General features: G+C 42.2%; 1 protein-coding gene and 1 pseudogene across 38 annotated transcripts in view; both read left to right on the top strand.

Annotated features, from left to right (window-relative positions):
* The window catches only part of LOC149525258 (uncharacterized), a 185653-nt gene that overhangs the window by 13287 nt on the left and 154085 nt on the right, over positions 1-18281 (top strand). For 19 of the 38 annotated variants that reach the window (XR_016348743.1, XR_016348740.1, XR_016348720.1 and 16 more), the window contains exons 3-4: positions 11547-11624; positions 17154-17278. The exons of 6 other annotated variants lie outside the window; for them this stretch is intronic. Coding sequence is in view for 2 of the 32 variants with exons in the window: in XM_089776218.1 (XP_089632344.1) it covers positions 11547-11624; positions 14488-14551 (142 nt within the window). In the remaining 30 variants the exon portion in view is untranslated. 13 more of the 38 variants (XR_016348712.1, XR_016348710.1, XR_016348711.1 and 10 more) reach the window with 2 other exon arrangements.
* Positions 4748-6076, top strand: LOC149525259 (uncharacterized; annotated as a pseudogene).

Genomic DNA, 18281 nt, shown 5'->3' with positions numbered 1-18281 from the left:
GGATAAGGCACAAGATCTGCCTTTTTTCTTCCTGTCTTTAATGTTCAAGCTTTTTAAAGATGGAGTTGTGCAGAAACCATTTCTCTAACTGGTGAAATTGTGTCACAGGATTACTGGGAACTGGGTAAAATGCACTTGTGACCACTGGCACAGACAAGGGGTTCTCAGCTGTGGGATTTGCAAGGCTCCACCCACACCTCCTGTCCCCAGTTCTGACTCATGGGAGAGATCAATTCATCGCAGTGGGTCGTATGTGGCCCACGGAAAGCAGGTTGCCCACCAGTGCCCTAGAATCATCTTTATCTCTAAAGTAAGCTCTTTAATTTTTCTCCTCACCCACTGCTTCCCTTCCTTGTCTTCAGGGCCTAAAAGCCCTAACCGTCAGTCAGAAGAATCTAGTGCTAATTTGCTTAGGCTCTGGCTTAATCTAGCTACATTTTCTAGACATAGAAAATTGTTTTGATTATCTGTAGAAATTAGTTATGCCATATGCCCGCATCAGGACTCCTGTAGGTGAGAGCAGTAATTCCATGGCTTCTAATTTCTTATGTAGAAGCTGCAGGCACAGATGTATGTGAATTTTGGGATGAGAAAAAATAATTTCTGATTCTCGCTTATGTCAGTCAACTTATGACACTATGGCAGCAAAGTTCCAGGACATCTCTGATATCACATACATGGTGAGGTAAAGAAGACTCTAGAGAAGGAATATTTTATGTTCTTATTTCTTCTTAGTAAACCAGGACAAGAAAAAACTGTAAACAATATGTATCACTTAAACGGATAATAAAGTGTGCCATCAAGAGCATGTGGTCCACAAATATATAATATTCAAACAACTGGGGGAGAAATCTTTTCTCTCGTTCTTTCATTGCTTTACTTTCTCCTCTCTGCCTTCTTCCTATATGATAGCTTGTTAAAGTCTCAAAGTTGTTACTAGAAAGGTGAACTTTTCTGTGCCTCTATAAGCTCTTTTAATTTTCCTATGCAGAGTTGCTCCAGTAGCCACATCTTTCCTCCAGCTAGAAATGAGAAAAGTCTATTTTTAGGAGCCCCAGACTTCCATCTGTCTACATTTGTTGACAAGAAGGAACTATACACAAAATTCCACACTGATATTTGATAGAAGAATGAGGAGATAATGTGTATTTGTCAATTTTAACAGTTGGAGATGTGCTAAACCTGTGCCTTAATATTTTTCTTTTAAAATTACTTGTAAGTACCTAAAACTTTACATTAAAAAAGGGAAGTGGGGGAAGAACAGAAATGATGGAACCGAGAGACAGCTGTAAATCAGTTACTGAAATGACCATTTATTTCTGAGCCACTATTTCCATTCAAATGGAAAAGTCTGAATCACTTGATATCCCTACAGATGTCCACATGTATTTGGATTGGGATCCACAGTCAGAAACTAGACAGTCAGAAACTCAGAGAACAATAACCTGGATGATATTTGCAGAATGGACATTAAAATGACAGAAATATAAAAATGAGGGGGAAATAACTCTTAGAACAGGGCACATTTATTCATAATGGCAATACCTAGCTCTTATACAGCACTTTTCATCTATAGATCTCAAAGTGCTTTTCCAAAGAAGCAAGCATCATTGTCCCCATTTGTACTCATGGGAGAACTGAGGTTTAGGGAGGTTAGGTGTAATCTAGCAAAGCTGGAAAATGCACAAGTATTATGTTAAATTCCAGCCTCAGGTATATAATAAGACAAAATATTTCTTTTTATTGCATGCCCTTAATGTCTTCAGTAGTGTCTATAAATCATGTTGTGCACATCTTAGATTACAGCAGCTGGGAGGAAGAATATAATTAGAAAACAGAATGATAATTGGAATTGTTTAAGGATATTTTACTAGGAGTGCATCTACACTGCAGGGCTTAACTCGAAATAAGCTATACAAATTGAACAACATGAATTGCGTATCTTATTTCAAAATAGCTTATTTCAAAATAGGGAGAGTCTACACAGCACTCATTTCGAAATAGAGCTCTCTTCCTCCAACGTCCCTTATTCCTCGTACAATGAGGGTTACAGGAGTCTGAGTAAGAAGTCCTCCAGCTTGACAGTATTTTGACACTATTTCAAAATAACTGCCTGCTGGGTAGATGCTGGTTAAGTTATTTTAGAACAGTACTAGTTATTTTAAAATAGTCTTGCAGTGTAGATGTACCCTAGGTGTGCAAGAAAGCCAAAAACATAAAATCTAGGAAGAAGGCCATATTGGTTAAGAGAACAATAACCTGTTTTAGAAGGGAAGTAAATGGCAGAGATGCTCAATGACTTCTTTGTTTCGGTCTTCATCGACAAGTCTGAAGGAACGTCTAACATAGTGAAATCTAATGGGAAGGGGGTAGTTTTAGAAGGTAAGATAAAAAAAAGAACAAGTTAAAAATCACCTAGAAAAGTTAGATGCCTGCAAGTCACCAGGGCCTGATGAAATGCATCCTAGAATACTTAAGGAGCTGATAGAGGAGGTATCTGAGCCTCTAGCTATCATCTTTGGAAAATCATGGGAGACAGGAGAGATTCCAGAGGACTGGAAAAGGGCAAATATAGTGCCCATCTATAAAAAGGGAAATAAGAATAACCCAGGAAACTACAGACCAGTTAGTTTAACTTCTGTGCCAGGGAAGATAATGGAGCAAGTAATTAAGGAAATCGTCTGTAAACACTTGGAAAGTGGCAAGGTGATAGGGAACAGCCAGCATGGATTTGTAAAGAACAAATCATGTCAAACCAATCTGATAGCTTTCTTTAATAGGATAACGAGTCTTGTGGATAAGGGAGAAGTGGTGGATGTGGTATACCTAGACTTTAGTAAGGCATTTGATACGGTCTCACATGATATTCTTATCAATAAACTAGGTAAATACAACTTAGATGGGGCTACTATTAGGTGGGTGCATAATTGGCTGGATAACCATACTCAGAAAGTAGTTATTAATGGTTCACAATCCTGCTGGAAAGGTATAACAAGTGGGGTTCCGCAGGGGTCTGTTTTGGGACCATCTCTGTTCAATATCTTCATCAACAATTTAGATATTGGTATAGAAAGTACGCTTATTAAGCTTGCAGATGATACCAAGCTGGGAGGGATTGCGACTAATCTGCAGGATAGGATCATAATTCAAAATGATCTGGACAAATTGGAGAAATGGTCAGAGGTAAATAGGATGAAGTTTAATAAAGACAAATGCAAAGTGCTCTACTTAGGAAGGAACAATCAGTTTCATACATACAGAATGGGAAGTGGCTGTCTGGGAAGTAGTATGACAGAAAGGGATTTAGGGGTTATAGCAGACCACAAGTTGAATATGAGTCAGCAGTGTGATGCCGTTGCAAAGAAAGCAAACATGATTCTAGGATGCATTAACAGGTGTGTTGTGAGCAAGACACGAGAAGTCATTCTTCCGCTCTACTCTGCGCTGGTTAGGCCTCAATTGGAGTATTGTGTTCAGTTCTGGGCACCGCATATCAAGAAAGACGTGGAGAAATTGGAGAGGGTCCAGAGAAGAGCAATGAGAATTATTAAAGGTCTAGAGAATATGACCTATGAGAGAAGGCTGAAGGAATTAGGTTTGTTTAGTTTAGAAAAGAGAAGATTGAGGGGGGACATGATAGCAGTTTTCAGATATCTAAAAGGGTGTCATAAGGAGGAGGGAGAAAACTTGTTCATCTTGTCCTCTGGGGATAGAACAAGAAGCAATGGGCTTAAACTGCAGCAAGGGAGGTTTAGGTTGGACATTAGGAAAAAGTTCCTAACTGTCAGGGTAGTCAAATACTGGAATAAATTGCCCGGGGAGGTTGTGGAATCTCCATCTTAGGAGATATTTAAGAGTAGGTTAGATAAATGTCTATCAGGGATGGGCTAGACAGTATTTGGTCCTGCCATGAGGGCAGGGGACTTGACTCGATGACCTCTCGAGGTCCCTTCCAGTCCTAGTATTCTAGGATTGTATGATATTAATAAACTCAGAAGCTAGGAGTTGTAGAAAATTGACAATTGAAGCAAAGAGACAAAAAAGAAAAATATGTGAGCAGTAATACTAAGACCAACAAAAGAAAGTTTTTCAAGTTTATTGAAGACAAAATAATCCTGGTTCCTCTACTGCCAGATGAAAATGGTTGAATTATCAATAAAAATCCAGAAAAGTCATAAGTGTTGAGTAAATATTTCTGTTGTGTATTTAGAAAAAAACAGCTGATGTAGTCATGTCTTATGATAAAACTCTTTCCTTTCCAACAGTAACTAAGGAGGATATTAATCAGTAGCTATCTCAGATATTCTTCAATCAGGCAATCTAGTTAACTTCCTATGCTTGGGCTGTGGGCTCTGGGTGACCTCTACTGACCTCTGTTTGTAAGCACTTCCCAGTGGGGGGGGGGGGGTCGCCCTGAGGGACCTCATTTCATGTAGACCATGGCCCAACCGATTCTCACCTGAGCAGGGAAGGGTTTTTGAACAAAGAAAGGGCGTAGTTTGAAGAAGGGGCAGTCTGGGCTGGGAAAACATGAATGAAGAGAAGAGACTAAGCTGGGTCCTGGGGGTTCTGGGGCCTGTGGATCCCTACCACAAGGGGTCTGAGGCTTCCCACCCCTCTCACTTGGATGCCCACATAGAACCCAGGCTGTGCTGTACCTCGCAGAAGCAATAAATCTTCTCTATTCTACTGGCTGGCGGACTCTCATCTTGCTGCAGATGGGGTGCAGAGTCGGGGGATACCCAACACGTCATCACAATGGTGTCGGGGTGGGATGCACTGCACCCCATGGATGAAGCTTCCAACAGCATCGGGCTGGTGAATCTGCACCCTGGGGAATGGTGGGAAGATGGCCTACACCTGACTTCTGAAGGCAGACATTGTGGGGCTGTGCAGAGAGAGGGGCCTGCCCGTGGGAAAGCAACCAAGGCACAGCTGATTACTTGGCTGGAAGAGAATGGCCGGTCCAGGGGCCTGAATCCTGCCCCAACGGGGAGCAGCGAGACACCTTCTGGGAGTGTCTCAGACTCTCAGACTGGCGGGAGGGCTGGAGTTCGCCAGGCAGACGTGGTGCCCACCAGGCCATGCTCTGCCAGCAGTGGTTCGTCTAGGGCTGGGTCCCTCCCGGCAGAGCTGCGACGGCTGGAGATCGAGCTGAGGCTAAAAGAATTGGAGTCACAGGAGAAAGTGTGGCAAAACTGTAGGGAGGAACACCAGGAATGAGAGAGACTGTGGCAGCATGAGTGGGTCATGGCGGAGTGGAGGAGCTGAAGGGCCCCAGCTGCGGTGAATGGGGTGGGGCCCAGGAGGCCCAGTACAGTCAGACACTTTGAGAAGCTCATGCTGGCCCAATGTAAAGACGTGGGGGATATGGACGGGTTCCTTAGCTCCTTTGAATGAGCCTGTGATCTACACCAGATTCCCCTAGCTGACCGGCTCCAACAGCTCACCCCCTTGCTGGATCAGAAGGCTGCAAGGGTGCTCAATCAGCTGGAGAATATGCAGCTGGGGACTACTAACGGGTCAAAGAGGCCCTGATGCACAAGTTCGGATGGACCCCTGAGACGTACAGGAAGAAGGTCCAGGGGTGCAGAAGGAGCCAAGGGAGACCTATGTGGATATGGTCTCCCACCTGACGTAATACTGCTGCAAGTGGGTGCTTGGGATGAGGGCCCAGACCGCAGAGGACCTGGTTAAGCTGATTATCCTGGAACAGTTCTATGAAGCGTGCCCGCCCATCCTGAGGCCGTGGCTCAAGGACCGGAGGCCAGAGGACTCCCAGGATGCTGGGAGGCTGGCATATGAGTTCACAGACAGCCGGTCTTGGTCTTAAAGTGAGTCCCAGAGAGAAAGGGAATCACAGGAGATCGATTCTTGGCTGAGCATTGGAGGAAATCACCTATGGGGAGAGTCCAAGAGACAGGGGCCAGCCATCCACCCCCCAGAGAGACAGTCAGGGCCCAGATGGAGCCAGCCCAAAGGCACCAGCAGGACCTAACCTGCCATTGCTGCGGGCAAAGAGGCCACAAGAGGGTTCAGTGCACCAGGCACCAGGACAGGTCCCTCAACCTGTAACTTTCCAGGGTTAACTGGCTGGAGCTTAGGGACGAGCAGGCCACCCCAGAGGCAGGGGCTGGCAGGCAAGCCTCAGCTCAAAGGGGGGGGGGGGAAAGACCCTGGAAGTGGATGGCAGGGAAGTGACAGGCTATTGGGACACGGGTGCAGAGGTGACCTTGGCCCAGCCGAATGTAGTAGCCCCAGACGACATTGTACCCAACACCCAGCTGACCCTGAGGGGCATAGATGGGACCCCGTTTAAGGTACCCATTGCCCGGGTGCATCAGAAATGGGGAGCAGGGCTAAGGAGAGCCTCAAGGAAGTGGGGGTGCACCGGCACTTGCCCACAGAGGTGCTGATGAGGAATGACCTAAAGGAATGGCCAGATGGACCCCACAGGGCCCTGGTCACCACCTGTAGCCAGAGCCAGCAAGAGGTTGGCAACCCTGACCCAGGGAAGGGCTCCCTGCAGGGGGCTCAGGGCTCCATCCCAGCAGACACGGGGCCCAGTAGGGCTAGAGCCCTGGACCCGGGCAGGGAGGGGAAACAGTTCTCTGTCTCTGCCTCAGCTGTGGAGTTCCAGGCTGGGGTACAGGCAGACCCCTCCTTGCAGACCCCGAGGGACTGGGCTGACCAGGGCGCAGCTCAGCCCTTAGCAGGAGATTGCCAGGAGAGGTTCCTGTGGGAGCAGGGATTCCTGTACCGGGAATGGCTTCCCCCAGGGAAGGTGTGAGCATGGGGGGTCCAGCGGCAGCTGGTGGACCCTGGAGCAGATGCTGGAGACCTTAATGCACCGGCAACCGCAGGACTGGGATGAATACCTGCCTCACCTGTTGTCTGCACACAGGGAGGCACCCCAAGGGTCTACCAGGTTCTCCCCAACTGAGGCATGGTGAAGAAAGGAGAGAGCCCCCTGGCTTGCTGAGGGAGTTATGGGAGGGGGAGGCCTCCCTGAGTGGAGAGTCGGGGGTGGAGGACATTCTGGCTTTCCGAGAAAGGCTCGCTGAGCTCATGGGCCTGGCCAGGGAGACCCTGGGAAGAGCCCAAGGGAAGCAGAGGGGTTGGTACAACCGCAGAGAGTGGGCCTGCACCGGTCCCTCAAAGTTGTCCAGCAATGGAACAGGGCAGAGCCGGCTCCTGCAGGGTACCGACGTGGCAGGCTCAAGAAAAGGGGAATGCCAATGTCACAGCTGCTGCTATACCCGGCAGGAGGCCCAAACTTCCCTGGGCCACAGGCAGAGTGACCCTGCTCAGTTCACTCTCGGAGGGGGGAGAAAGATATGATGTAGTGGGTGTGCGGTATACTTTGGTTGAGCAGGTTGGGCATTCACTGCTTGGGCTGTGGGTGATCCCTACTGGTGTTTGTCTGAAAGCACTGCCCAGCGGGGAGTCACCCTGAGGAACCTCATGTCAGGTAGACCAGGGCCCAACCGGCTCTCACCTGAGCAGGGAAGGGTTTTTGAACAAAGAAAGGGCGTGGTTTGGAGAATGGGCAGTCGGGGCTGGGAAAACATGAAGAGAAGAGACTAAGCTGGGTCCTAGGGGTTCTGGAGCCTGTGGATCCCTACCACAAGGGGTCTGAGGCTTCCCACCCCTCTCACTTGGATACCCACATAGAACCCAGGCTGTGCTGTACCTCACAGAAGCAATAAATCCTCTCTATTCTACTGGTTGGAGGAGTCTCATCTTGCTGCAGGTGGGGTGCAGAGTTGGGGGATACCCGATGTTTCATCACACTTGCATCTAAGATTTTTAAAAGAGTTAGCTGAGGTGGTTACTGGACCATCATCATCGATTTCCAGAAACTCTTGCAACATTTGAGAAGTACCAGAAGACTAGAAGAGAGTTAACATCGTTCAACATTTAATGATAAATCTGTCAGTTTGACATAGATTCTGGGAAAGATAATGGGGTGGCTGGTATGTGACTCAATTAATAAAGAATTAAAGGAAGATAATATAATTAAAAGATTTATGGAAAATCGATCCCATCAAATTAATATATTTTTTGATGAGTTCTGGTTTGTGTTGATAAAGGTAATAGTGTTGATGTTATGTACTTACATATTTGTAAGGCATTTAATTTGGTATTATCTGACATTTTGATTACAAAAATTGCAATGATATAAAGTTAACATGGCACGCATTAAATTGATTAAAAGATGGGTAACTTGTAAGTCTCAAAATGTGATTGCAAACAGGGAATGATCATTGAATGGGTGTCTCTCTTGTGGGGTCTTGTAGAGCTCAGTTATTGTCCCTACACTACTTAACATTTTTCTTGGTGACCTGAAAGAAACCAAAATCATCACTTGTAAAGTTTGCAGATGACAAAAAAATTTGGTGGAGTGGAAAATAATGAAAAGGATGGGTCACTGCTATGGAATGATGTAACTTGCTTTTGTAAACTAGGCACAAGCAAACAATATGCATTATAATATGGCAAAATGTAAATGTATATACTGTGGCAAAGCTCTGGCCTTTCCCTATGGGTCTTCTGCCTCAGAGGCTCACTGTGACCTTCCACCCTGCCTCTTACTTTTCTAGAGGCCAGGATCACAGCTTACTGAGCCAATCCCATCATTGGCAAAGTTAAAGGACTGGGGGGAAATCACTCCATAATCCTGGCTTCCCATTCCAGGAACAGGCTTTTTTTAATGTAGTGGAGAGGTTTAGGAGAACCCAAGCCTGCCTACTACTCTGGATTCCAGCCTAGAGCCCTCAGTAGCAGCAACTGACAAGGTTTTTACTCTAAATTCTAATATAGCAACGTTGTCCTTGGTCATCTTTCCCCAAATGCTTCCTTGATACATTCTCCTTGGGACCTAAGAAAATCTTTCCTGCTTCAGTCCAAATACTCTTTCCTTTCTCAGCTCTCAAGCAACATACGTCCTTCTCTCAGTCCATCACTCTTCTTCTCCCCTCTTCCTTATCTGAGGGGAACCCTTTTAAAGTAGTGCAACAGGCCTTAATTGGCTGCAGGTATCTGATTAGTTGGCTGTTTCAGGCAAGTTCTTAATTAGCCTCAGGTTCTTGCTTGCTTTGATTATGTGGCAGCAATCTCTGGAAGTTCACTCAAGAAACAGAAAATCATTTGCCCAGCTCCAAGCATGTCTTCCCTCCACCAAACTACTGTAGCCTTAGGTCTGTCACAATATCTAGGACCAAAGAATTCAGGTTCCCCCTTACATAATAGGGGACTCTCTTCTATTCTGGGGACCCATGATTCTGAAGAATATTTGGGGGGTTTAGTGGATAATCAGCAGAACATGACCTCCAAGTGTGATGCTGTGACCAAAAAGGCTAGTACAGTCATTGGATGCATAAACAGGGGACTTTCAAGTAGGATTTGAGAGGTTATTTTACTTCTGTATTTGGTACTGGTACCACTGTTGCTAGAATTCTGTGTCCAGTTTTGGTGTACAAAGCTAAAGCAGAATGTTGATAAATTAGAGAGGGTTCCAAGTAGAGCCACAAGAATGATTAAAGGATTAGGGCACGTCTTATAATGATAGACACAAGAAGATCAATATATTTAGCTTAATAAACAGAAGGTTAAGGGTACCTTGATTACTATTTGTAAGTATCTACATGGGAAATAAATATTTTTTAAGAGGCTCTTCTATTTAGAAGAGAAAGGTTTAAGATGATCCAATTGTTTAGAAGTTGAAGCTGGACAAATTCAGACTGGAAATAAGGTATCTATTTTTAAATCAGTGGAGTAATTAATCACCGGAACAAATTACCAAGGTTTACTCAATCAATACTATGTATTTCCCTAAAAGTTCTGTGCTAGGAATTATTTTGGGGAACCTCCATGGCATGTGTTGTGCAGAAGATCAGATGTGATGATCACAAATGGTCTATTCTAGCCTGGGAATCTAGGCATCTATATTGAAGTACAAAATACTTTTTAATTTTACTTTGAACTTGACACAAATGCTCCTATGTAAAAAAAAAAAAAAAAAAAGAAGAAGAAGAAAAAGGAACTGTGATAACTCCAAATCTTGATCCCTGAATCACTGCAAAAACCACCACAATAAAAAGATGATGTGGTCATGTCTTATGATAAAACCCTTTCCTTTCTAACAGTAACTAAAGGGGATGTTAATCTTGGAAAAGTAAAATAAAGGAATACAATAATTTATTTGTTTAAATTGGGTACATTTAGGAGAAGCAATAAAGATTTGGCAGGAATAAATCTTCTCCAACTAAATTGTCACACCTTAATTTTAAAGACCATGAAAATCACATTGCCACACTGGAAGAAGAGATTGGCCAGACATAGGACTAATCACCCTGCAAATGGATGGGACTTTTAGAAGAGCAGTCTCAGCTCAAAATCCTTCAGCTGAACTTAGCTGCAGCATAAAAACATATAAAAACCACACTACTCAGGTAATAGCCTAAGGTATAATAACTGAACTATGATGTTTGTTTTTGGAGTTGCACAGTAGCTATTCTTAGAGGATTTTCATTGGATAAACAGATATGATTTATATAATATTAACTTGTAAAATCCACATAGAATTCAGAATTCACCTTCAACACAAACATCAAAAATGCTGCTGAAAATAAACACATTCAATAAAAAAGAATATTTCTTCCTTTTTAATATGATTCGTCTCAGTTAACTGTATAGGGGTTTTTAAAAATCTATCTTCCCATCCTGATTATACAGACTTCTTTTATAAAAAAAATAATATTATGATGCTTTATTTTATCATTCAAGTGTATGTTTCACAAGCAAATGATAGGCCCTTTCCCTGGACAGCTTAAGAAGTAAATAAAAACAAGCGATATATAGAAAGGGAGAGATTAATAGTAAAGGAGGATCAACATTACAATAACAGTAATGGAGTTTGCTTTTGGTGCTTTTGCATGGATTACAGTTAAGGAGTTTTTGTGCTTTTGTAGAAATGAGTCAGAGAGGGATGGAGGGCATGAGAAAGTGGGAGGAGGGATGAGTATGCAGGCAACTGAGGGGACAGAAATGAGTAGAAAGAGAAGACAAGCAAATGTGAGGGGAGATAAAAGATGGAATCAGAAGCTTGGTGGCTTGGGAGAGTGAGGCCTAGCAGAAAAAAGGATTTGGGAATCTGAGAGATGAGACAGGAGAACAATCACTTCTCTCACTCTGAAAGTGGAAATGCAAAGTCCAAAGTTTGTGATTCAAAGTATAGAGTTCTGGTGACATCTGGACATTAGTAGGGTGTGCCAAAAACATCACCCCAGTTTGCTGCCACTAGTATCATAGCTGGTGGGTGTTACAGTAGCTGGAGCCTTAAAGCTACTGCAGATCTTTTCCTGCCAACTGTGAAGTTCTGGGCTCTGGTATCCCCATCTGGCTTTTGGCAGATGTGGTGAGAGTGAAGCAGGGACCAATCATTGCAGGCTTTGACTCACTATCGGTTTTGCTGGGGGTGGAGATGCAGGGGTTGTAGCTTTAAGATACACCCTGAAAGTCCTGCTGCTGTTTCCCTATGGCAGGAGTCGGTTGGAATCTTGTGAAGATCTCTCACTTTGCTCCCTGCTATGCTGCTGGTGGAAGAGAACCAACAATGACAGGTACCTACTGTACTCTTTGACTAGCACAATGTGTAGATTTCTGTGCATTAATGTGTCTTATTAAAGTATGATGGTACGTGACTGCATATTGATTAGACGCACCCAGAATCCTGGGTATATTTGTACAGCCTACGTTGAAGCATGTACTTCACTGCTTTGAGATCCAGTTTAGCTAGATTAAAGCCAGCTTGAGTATGTCCGCTTGAGTCTCAGTTATATCCCATAACTGCAATATAGACATACCTCTTGTTCATTAAACTCAGATTTTATTCTGATCTACAGTAAGCACTCATCCCTGGGCCAAGTAACTCTAGAAACTCCAGGTGTGTGCATTCAAAAACCATTTGAACACTCAAATGAAACATCAAGTATATGTCAGGGAGAACATGTATTTTTCATTGTAATCTGTAGTGACAAAGATTCATTATATGCTGCTCCTCTAAAAATATACTTGAATACGTGTCACCAAAACTTTTGAGTAAATACTTTTTAACTTTAATTTCCTAATGAACATGTAAGTTTTAATATTTATTATCTATTTTTATGTACAGCTTTTATTACCATAAGGTTATCAGTAAATGCTTCCTACTAAAATATTTGACTGTTTAGAAATGTTTTTAATTTTGGGGTGATTTGGAGGGATTGTTGCAATGTATCTAAAAATAAATATTCAGTTAAAACCATTCTCTTGGATTCTATATAATTGCACATATTTGTACTAAAACGATGAATGTATCATAGCATAGCTACGATTATAAATACTGGTTGTTGTGGTGTTGAAAGCAGCCAGCTCCATAAAGCTTTTAGTTTAACCAATTATATAATCTTTCAGAAGCACAGCATCTTGGAGGTATAGATGAAAGAGTTTGTCATTTCAAAGAGGTCTCCTATGTTCTCTTTTCTTCTGGCAAGAGTCCAATAGAAAGGACTTTATAGTTTGAATATGAGAATCATTCAAATGGACTTTACAGTTTGAATACGAGAATCATTCGAATGGAGCTTTTAGATGCCAGACATATATTGCTTGTGTAGTTTCAGAAGATCATAATAATGTATAGATTTTTAAGCCCAAAAGGAACCACTGTGATAATCTAGTCTTTCTGCATAACACAGGCCATAACATTTCTTTGCAAGAATCCTTGCTTTAAGCTCAATTGCTATTGTTATTCTACTATATATCTTTTAGAAAAAATAAAAACAAAATTTGATTTAAAATTTCCTAGCAATGGAGAATCCATCACGGCTCTTGGTAAAATGTTTCAATAGCTAGTTACTCTCACTATTAAAAGGTGGCACCTTATTTCTGCTCTGAAGTTGTCTAGCTTCAACTTCCATCCATCTTGTTTATACCTTTGTCTGAAAAATTGAAGAATCCTCAATTATTATCAGTTTGTGGAGCCCATATCAGTACTTCCAATAAACTTCTTAAGTTTCTTTTTGATAAGCTAACTAGATTGAGCTCCTTGAGCTTATTCTCTGAATCCTCTCCAATTTTTCAACATGCTTCTAGAAGAGTAAAATATACCAAGAAAGTGTATTGAATACAGAGGTAATATAACCTCTCTTCTATGATTTAGTATTCCTAGATATGCATCTAAGGATAGTATTAGACCTCATAGCCACAGAGTACCATTTGGAGCGCTTGTTAAGCTGGTTATCAGCCATGTCACCTAAATGCTATTCAGAATCACTGCTGTGAAGGTAGATTTCTCTTCCTAGATGTATGACCTTACATTTTACTATATTAAAAGAATGTTGTTTTCTCATGCTGAATTTGCCAAGTGACCCAGACAGCTTTGTATCAGTGAACGATATCAGATCTTTATTGTTCTCTTTATTTACCAGTCCACCAATGTTTGCGTCATCTGCAAACTTTATCAATAATGTTTTAATATTTTCTCATAGGTCCTGGATAACTATATGAAATAGCTAAAAAACAAGAATTGGTTCAATAATGTTACCCTATTTATAATTATATTATGAAACCTTATAATTTAGCCAGTTTTTGATTAGTTGCGTATGTTATGTTGATTTTGTATCATTTTCATTTCTTAATCAACATGTCACGTGGAACAAAATCAAATGGGTTAGAGCAGTGTAAGTATGTTACATCAATGCTTTTATCTTTATCAACCAAATCTGTGATCTCATAAAAAAATTATATCAACTCACTTTGTCAAGATTTATTTTCCATAAAGTCACATGGATTGGCATTAGTTAGATTAGCCTCCTTTAATTCTTCATTAATTGAATACTATATCAGACATTCTATTATTTTTTTCAGGATAAATGTAAGGATGATAAGTGTATAATGATTCAAATCACCCTATTTATCCTTTTAAATATTGGGATAACAACTTTCCTCTGGTCTTCCAAAATTTACTGAAAATCAACATTAATGGTTCAGCAATTCCCTCAGCCAGCTCTTGGGTTCCAGTTATCCAAGATTTTAAAATGTCAGATTTTAGCATTGCTGTTTAACACTCTTCTTAGTTACAGTTGAAGTGGAAAATATTTCTTCAGTAGCACATAACATAAAGACATTAACTGTTTTTCAGCTACAAAACATAAATTAATTAATTTAACACTTTAGCCTTTTGTGCATTATTATTGAAATACTACCACTATCAGCTAGTAATAGTCAAATGCCATTGTTAGGGTCCCTTTTGTTCCTTATATTCTTACAGAATGCCTTCTGTTTGTCCTTAACTTGCTGTCCATAGATTTCCTTTTGCCTCTGGTTACCTCCCTTATCAATTATCAATAATTTCTAGCTTCTAATTTATATTCTTCTCTACCAACTTCAATTTTTTGCTCTTTGTTATTGTACTTTTTATTTTTATTGTTGTTTTCTCTTTCCTAGTGTAGACATAGCCAGAGAGAGCTGCATCAAAAAGGTTCTACACCAAAAGCTGCATTTTGATTAAGAACCCCCTTGAGGTAGATCTCTCTGACTCAACAGGCATAGGGTCAATAACACAAAATGGCACCTGAAAGAAGAATGTTTTCTGTCTGTGTCCAGACATGTGGTCATCCTCAACTGAACCGGTTAGCAAATTATATAAACTGAAAGGGCACGTCTACACTACCAGAAAGATTGACAATGCTGTGGTCAACCTTCTGGTGTTCGATTTGGTGGTTGTAGATCAAACTTAAAGGGCACTCCCTTTGGTGCCGGTACTCCTACTCCTCATGAGGAGTAAAGCCAATGAGAGGATGGGGATTTAAGATACCTCAACTCCAATTTTGTCATTTACGTAGCTGGAGTTGTGTATCTTACTTTGACCTTCCCATGTAGTATAGACCAGGCCAAAGAGTTCACAATACTTCACAAAGAAGGCAGACCCCAGATCCCCAGGGAGAGATGCCTTATTATATAGTTGGTTGCAGGGCCTACTTCTGCTTTTCCACGCTTACCACTACTGGGAAAAGTGATCAAGAAAATAAGATGAGATAAATGACAGTTATACTGATAACTCTTCATTGAACAAGGAGACTTGATTCTCAAACATTGTCAGCTGTGAAGATCAGATGACCTCTCACAAAATCCTTGTCTTCTTCTGGATCCAAAATGGCTTCAATTAAAAGCTTGGCAATTGAGAGGCAAGTACAATTGAGAGGCAAGTAACCCCGGGTTACATCAATCCAACTTACGTCGGATCCCTAGTTACAAACGGGGGGGGGGGTGCAGCTAGTGCGGGGTGCCTCCCCCACTGTCACCACCTCCAGCGGTGTGGGGGGTGCTTCCCCCCAGCAGACTAGGGAGACGCTGAGCTAGCCCCCTTCCTCCCTCAGCAGACCAGGGAGACGCGGAGCAGCTTTTCTCGCCGCGGAGGACGTGGGTCTGCTGGGGGGAACAAGACACCAGCCAAAAGGGGGCACCCCAGAGCGGAAAAATTAATTTCCTAGGGAACAGCAGGAGCAGCAGGCAGTGAGACCCACTGTGTTACAGTCCTCACCTTGGGAGCAACAGCTCTTTCCCTCTTTAGCACTAGAGCTGCAAGTATCTTGTTAGCGTCACGTGAAATTAACAAGTCCCTTCCAGCCTGGCAGAGGTGAAGCTGTAAAATTACCCTGGCTGGAGCGGAGCAGGGTAAGCCCCGAGGGGATGGGTCTGGTTGCAAAGTGAGTGAGTGGACAATGAGGTCCCACCTGTGACTAAACTCCTGTTCCCAACACAGAATTTTTCTTTAAAATTAATCCTGTGGATAAATTCACACACACACTTCACAGGAAGGGATTTCCATTTTCTGCTCAGCAGAATACAACAACAGCTTTGATTGTATCAATATTTCACTGAGCTCTCCAATGACTATTGATTACACTAATATCCATTTCACTGAACCATCTGTAGCAAATTCTACTTGGAACTTTCTTTAGTTATAAAAAAACAAAGATTCTGACTATTAAATGAATAACTGGGATCTTTCAGGTACCCCAAAAGGAAGATTTGGATATAGCATGAAACACTGAAACTTATGATCAATTTTTAATTAAAATATCAACCAAAAAAACCTTCATATCAAAACAGTATGTGTTTTTTTTAGAATAAGGAAGTTGTATGAGAATCAGGGTCTTTTCCACCTAACTCCAGCTCCACGTCCTTCCCCCCCAAAATATGTACCAGTTCTGACTTACATACAAATTCAACTTAAGAACAAACCTACAGTCCCTATCTTGTACGTAACCCGGGGACTGCCTGTACTGTAAGGTCTCTATGGGCATGTCTACACTAGGAAATTATTCCCAAAATAATTTATTTTGGAATAATTATTCCCAAAATAACTATTTTGAAAATAGCATGTCCACACTACAGGGAAGCCTCAAAATTAATCTGAGGTAGGCTTCCTTAATGTGGATGTGCTACCTCTACTTAGAGCCCCAAGAGGCACTAGGGAGTAATTACTTTGAATGACTCTAGGGAGCAGTTATTTTTAAATAGCAGCAGTGGAGCGTCCACACTACCGCTATTTCAAAATAACTATTGTGAAATAGCATTATTCCTAGTTGAAAGCAGGAAGCAATTATTTTGAATTAACTCCCCTTATTTCAAAATAATGGGCTTGGTAGCGTGCACAGTCTGCTTGTTATTTCAAAATAAGGGGAGTTATTTCAAAATAACTCCTTAGTGTAGACCAGGTCTATTTGTCCTCAAGAGTCATAAAGAGATAGCTTGGTCTATGAGGATATTGATTCTAAAAACATACTCCTCTGCCTGACCCAGATTCAACAAATGGTGCAAAGAGCCAAATGCAAATATCAGAGGTCCTGGAATTCCAGCCATTCAGGATTTTCATTTAAAAACACTGAGAGAGAGGTCTTCAAACCAGTACCACTGTGTCAGGTGTCTGCTCTTAGTAATGTATTATGTGCAGTATCCTCAGACTCCCTGGGAGACAATCCACAAATAGGCTGATGCCTTTGAGCAGTCCAACTAGTGGTTAGGCCATTCTTTCAAAAATGGGACTTTCTGCTAGTTTTGACAGCGCTCATAAGCCTTCCCTTTTTATTGGCTTTTTTTTTATTTAGCCACTAAGACTGTTTCTTGGCAGCTGTCAAGTCTGCCTGGTGAGTGTCAGAGCTGGCAGCCTTATCTATAGGAGAGCTGGATATGCCATGTGGAGCTCAGAAGATCAGAATCCTTTCTTCCTAAGGTAATTTGCTCCTTCCACACTTCCCAAGAGACTGTGCTTTCTTCACTTTGTCCAAAATGACAACATCTAGCTGAAAAGGGGGCGGCATGCCTTCCATGTCAGAAGAGTATTATCTCAAGTATAGAGACTGGACAATAAGATTGGGCTCCCTATTTGTGTCCTTCCACCCAATAGGCCAGGGACTCAGAACTTCCAAGTTCTCCACCACTAGATGGAGTAATCAAGGTATCATAGAAGCCTGCAGATCATCAGGGGTTCCTAACCCCAAAGAGATCAAGGCATACTCCACGAGGTCCTTAGTAGCCTCAGGGGCGGAACAAGCAAGTAGGTCTACTTAAGAAGTTTGCAAAGTGGCCAGTAGATCTACAGATAACACCTTCTTTACAGCCTATAGGGAGGACCTTTGGCAGATAGTAGCTCAAAAATAATATAGATCTTTGACTGAGTTCATAAAAAGGGGGGTATTTATTTTCCAAACTCTTGTTTTCATAACCTTCCCTTTATTTGTTCATAGTTCACTACTTCCCAGACATCCAAATTTGTGGGAGATGCTGGACTCCAGTATGGAAATTTTTTTAATGATGATAGCCTTTCTTCTAGCAACATCTCCCACAATTCTACCTATTCTTGATAGCTCGTGAACATCAGAAATTAAGTGGAATTATTACCAAATGAACAGTTTTCCTATAATTAATGCACATAGATGTTTTATTGTCTCCAGATTATTATGTTAATAGTAGTATGCAGGTTTTACAGCTGGGAATAACTCATTTTGCAGGAAGCTGGAACAAGAAAGATGTGGCCAAAGCATGTAGAGTCAAAATGCTGATCTGCCTCCATGAAAGTAAATAGAAAGAAGAGGAGCCTAGACATCCAGAATTGTGAAGATACTGCTAGCAGAAAGGGCAGAAGGGGTTAGAGTTAGGGGCAACGAGCCTTCAGAACCACTTGGACAGCACCTTTCCTCCTGCAGCCAGCCTTCAGTGCTCCCCAGATTATGCAG

Source organism: Pelodiscus sinensis, chromosome 2, assembly GCF_052426305.1.
Source record: "Pelodiscus sinensis isolate ZL-2025 chromosome 2, ASM5242630v1, whole genome shotgun sequence".
Classification (NCBI taxonomy): domain Eukaryota; kingdom Metazoa; phylum Chordata; order Testudines; family Trionychidae; genus Pelodiscus; species Pelodiscus sinensis.
Note: the sequence above shows the minus strand (reverse complement) of the source record. Positions and strands in the feature narration are given on the sequence as shown.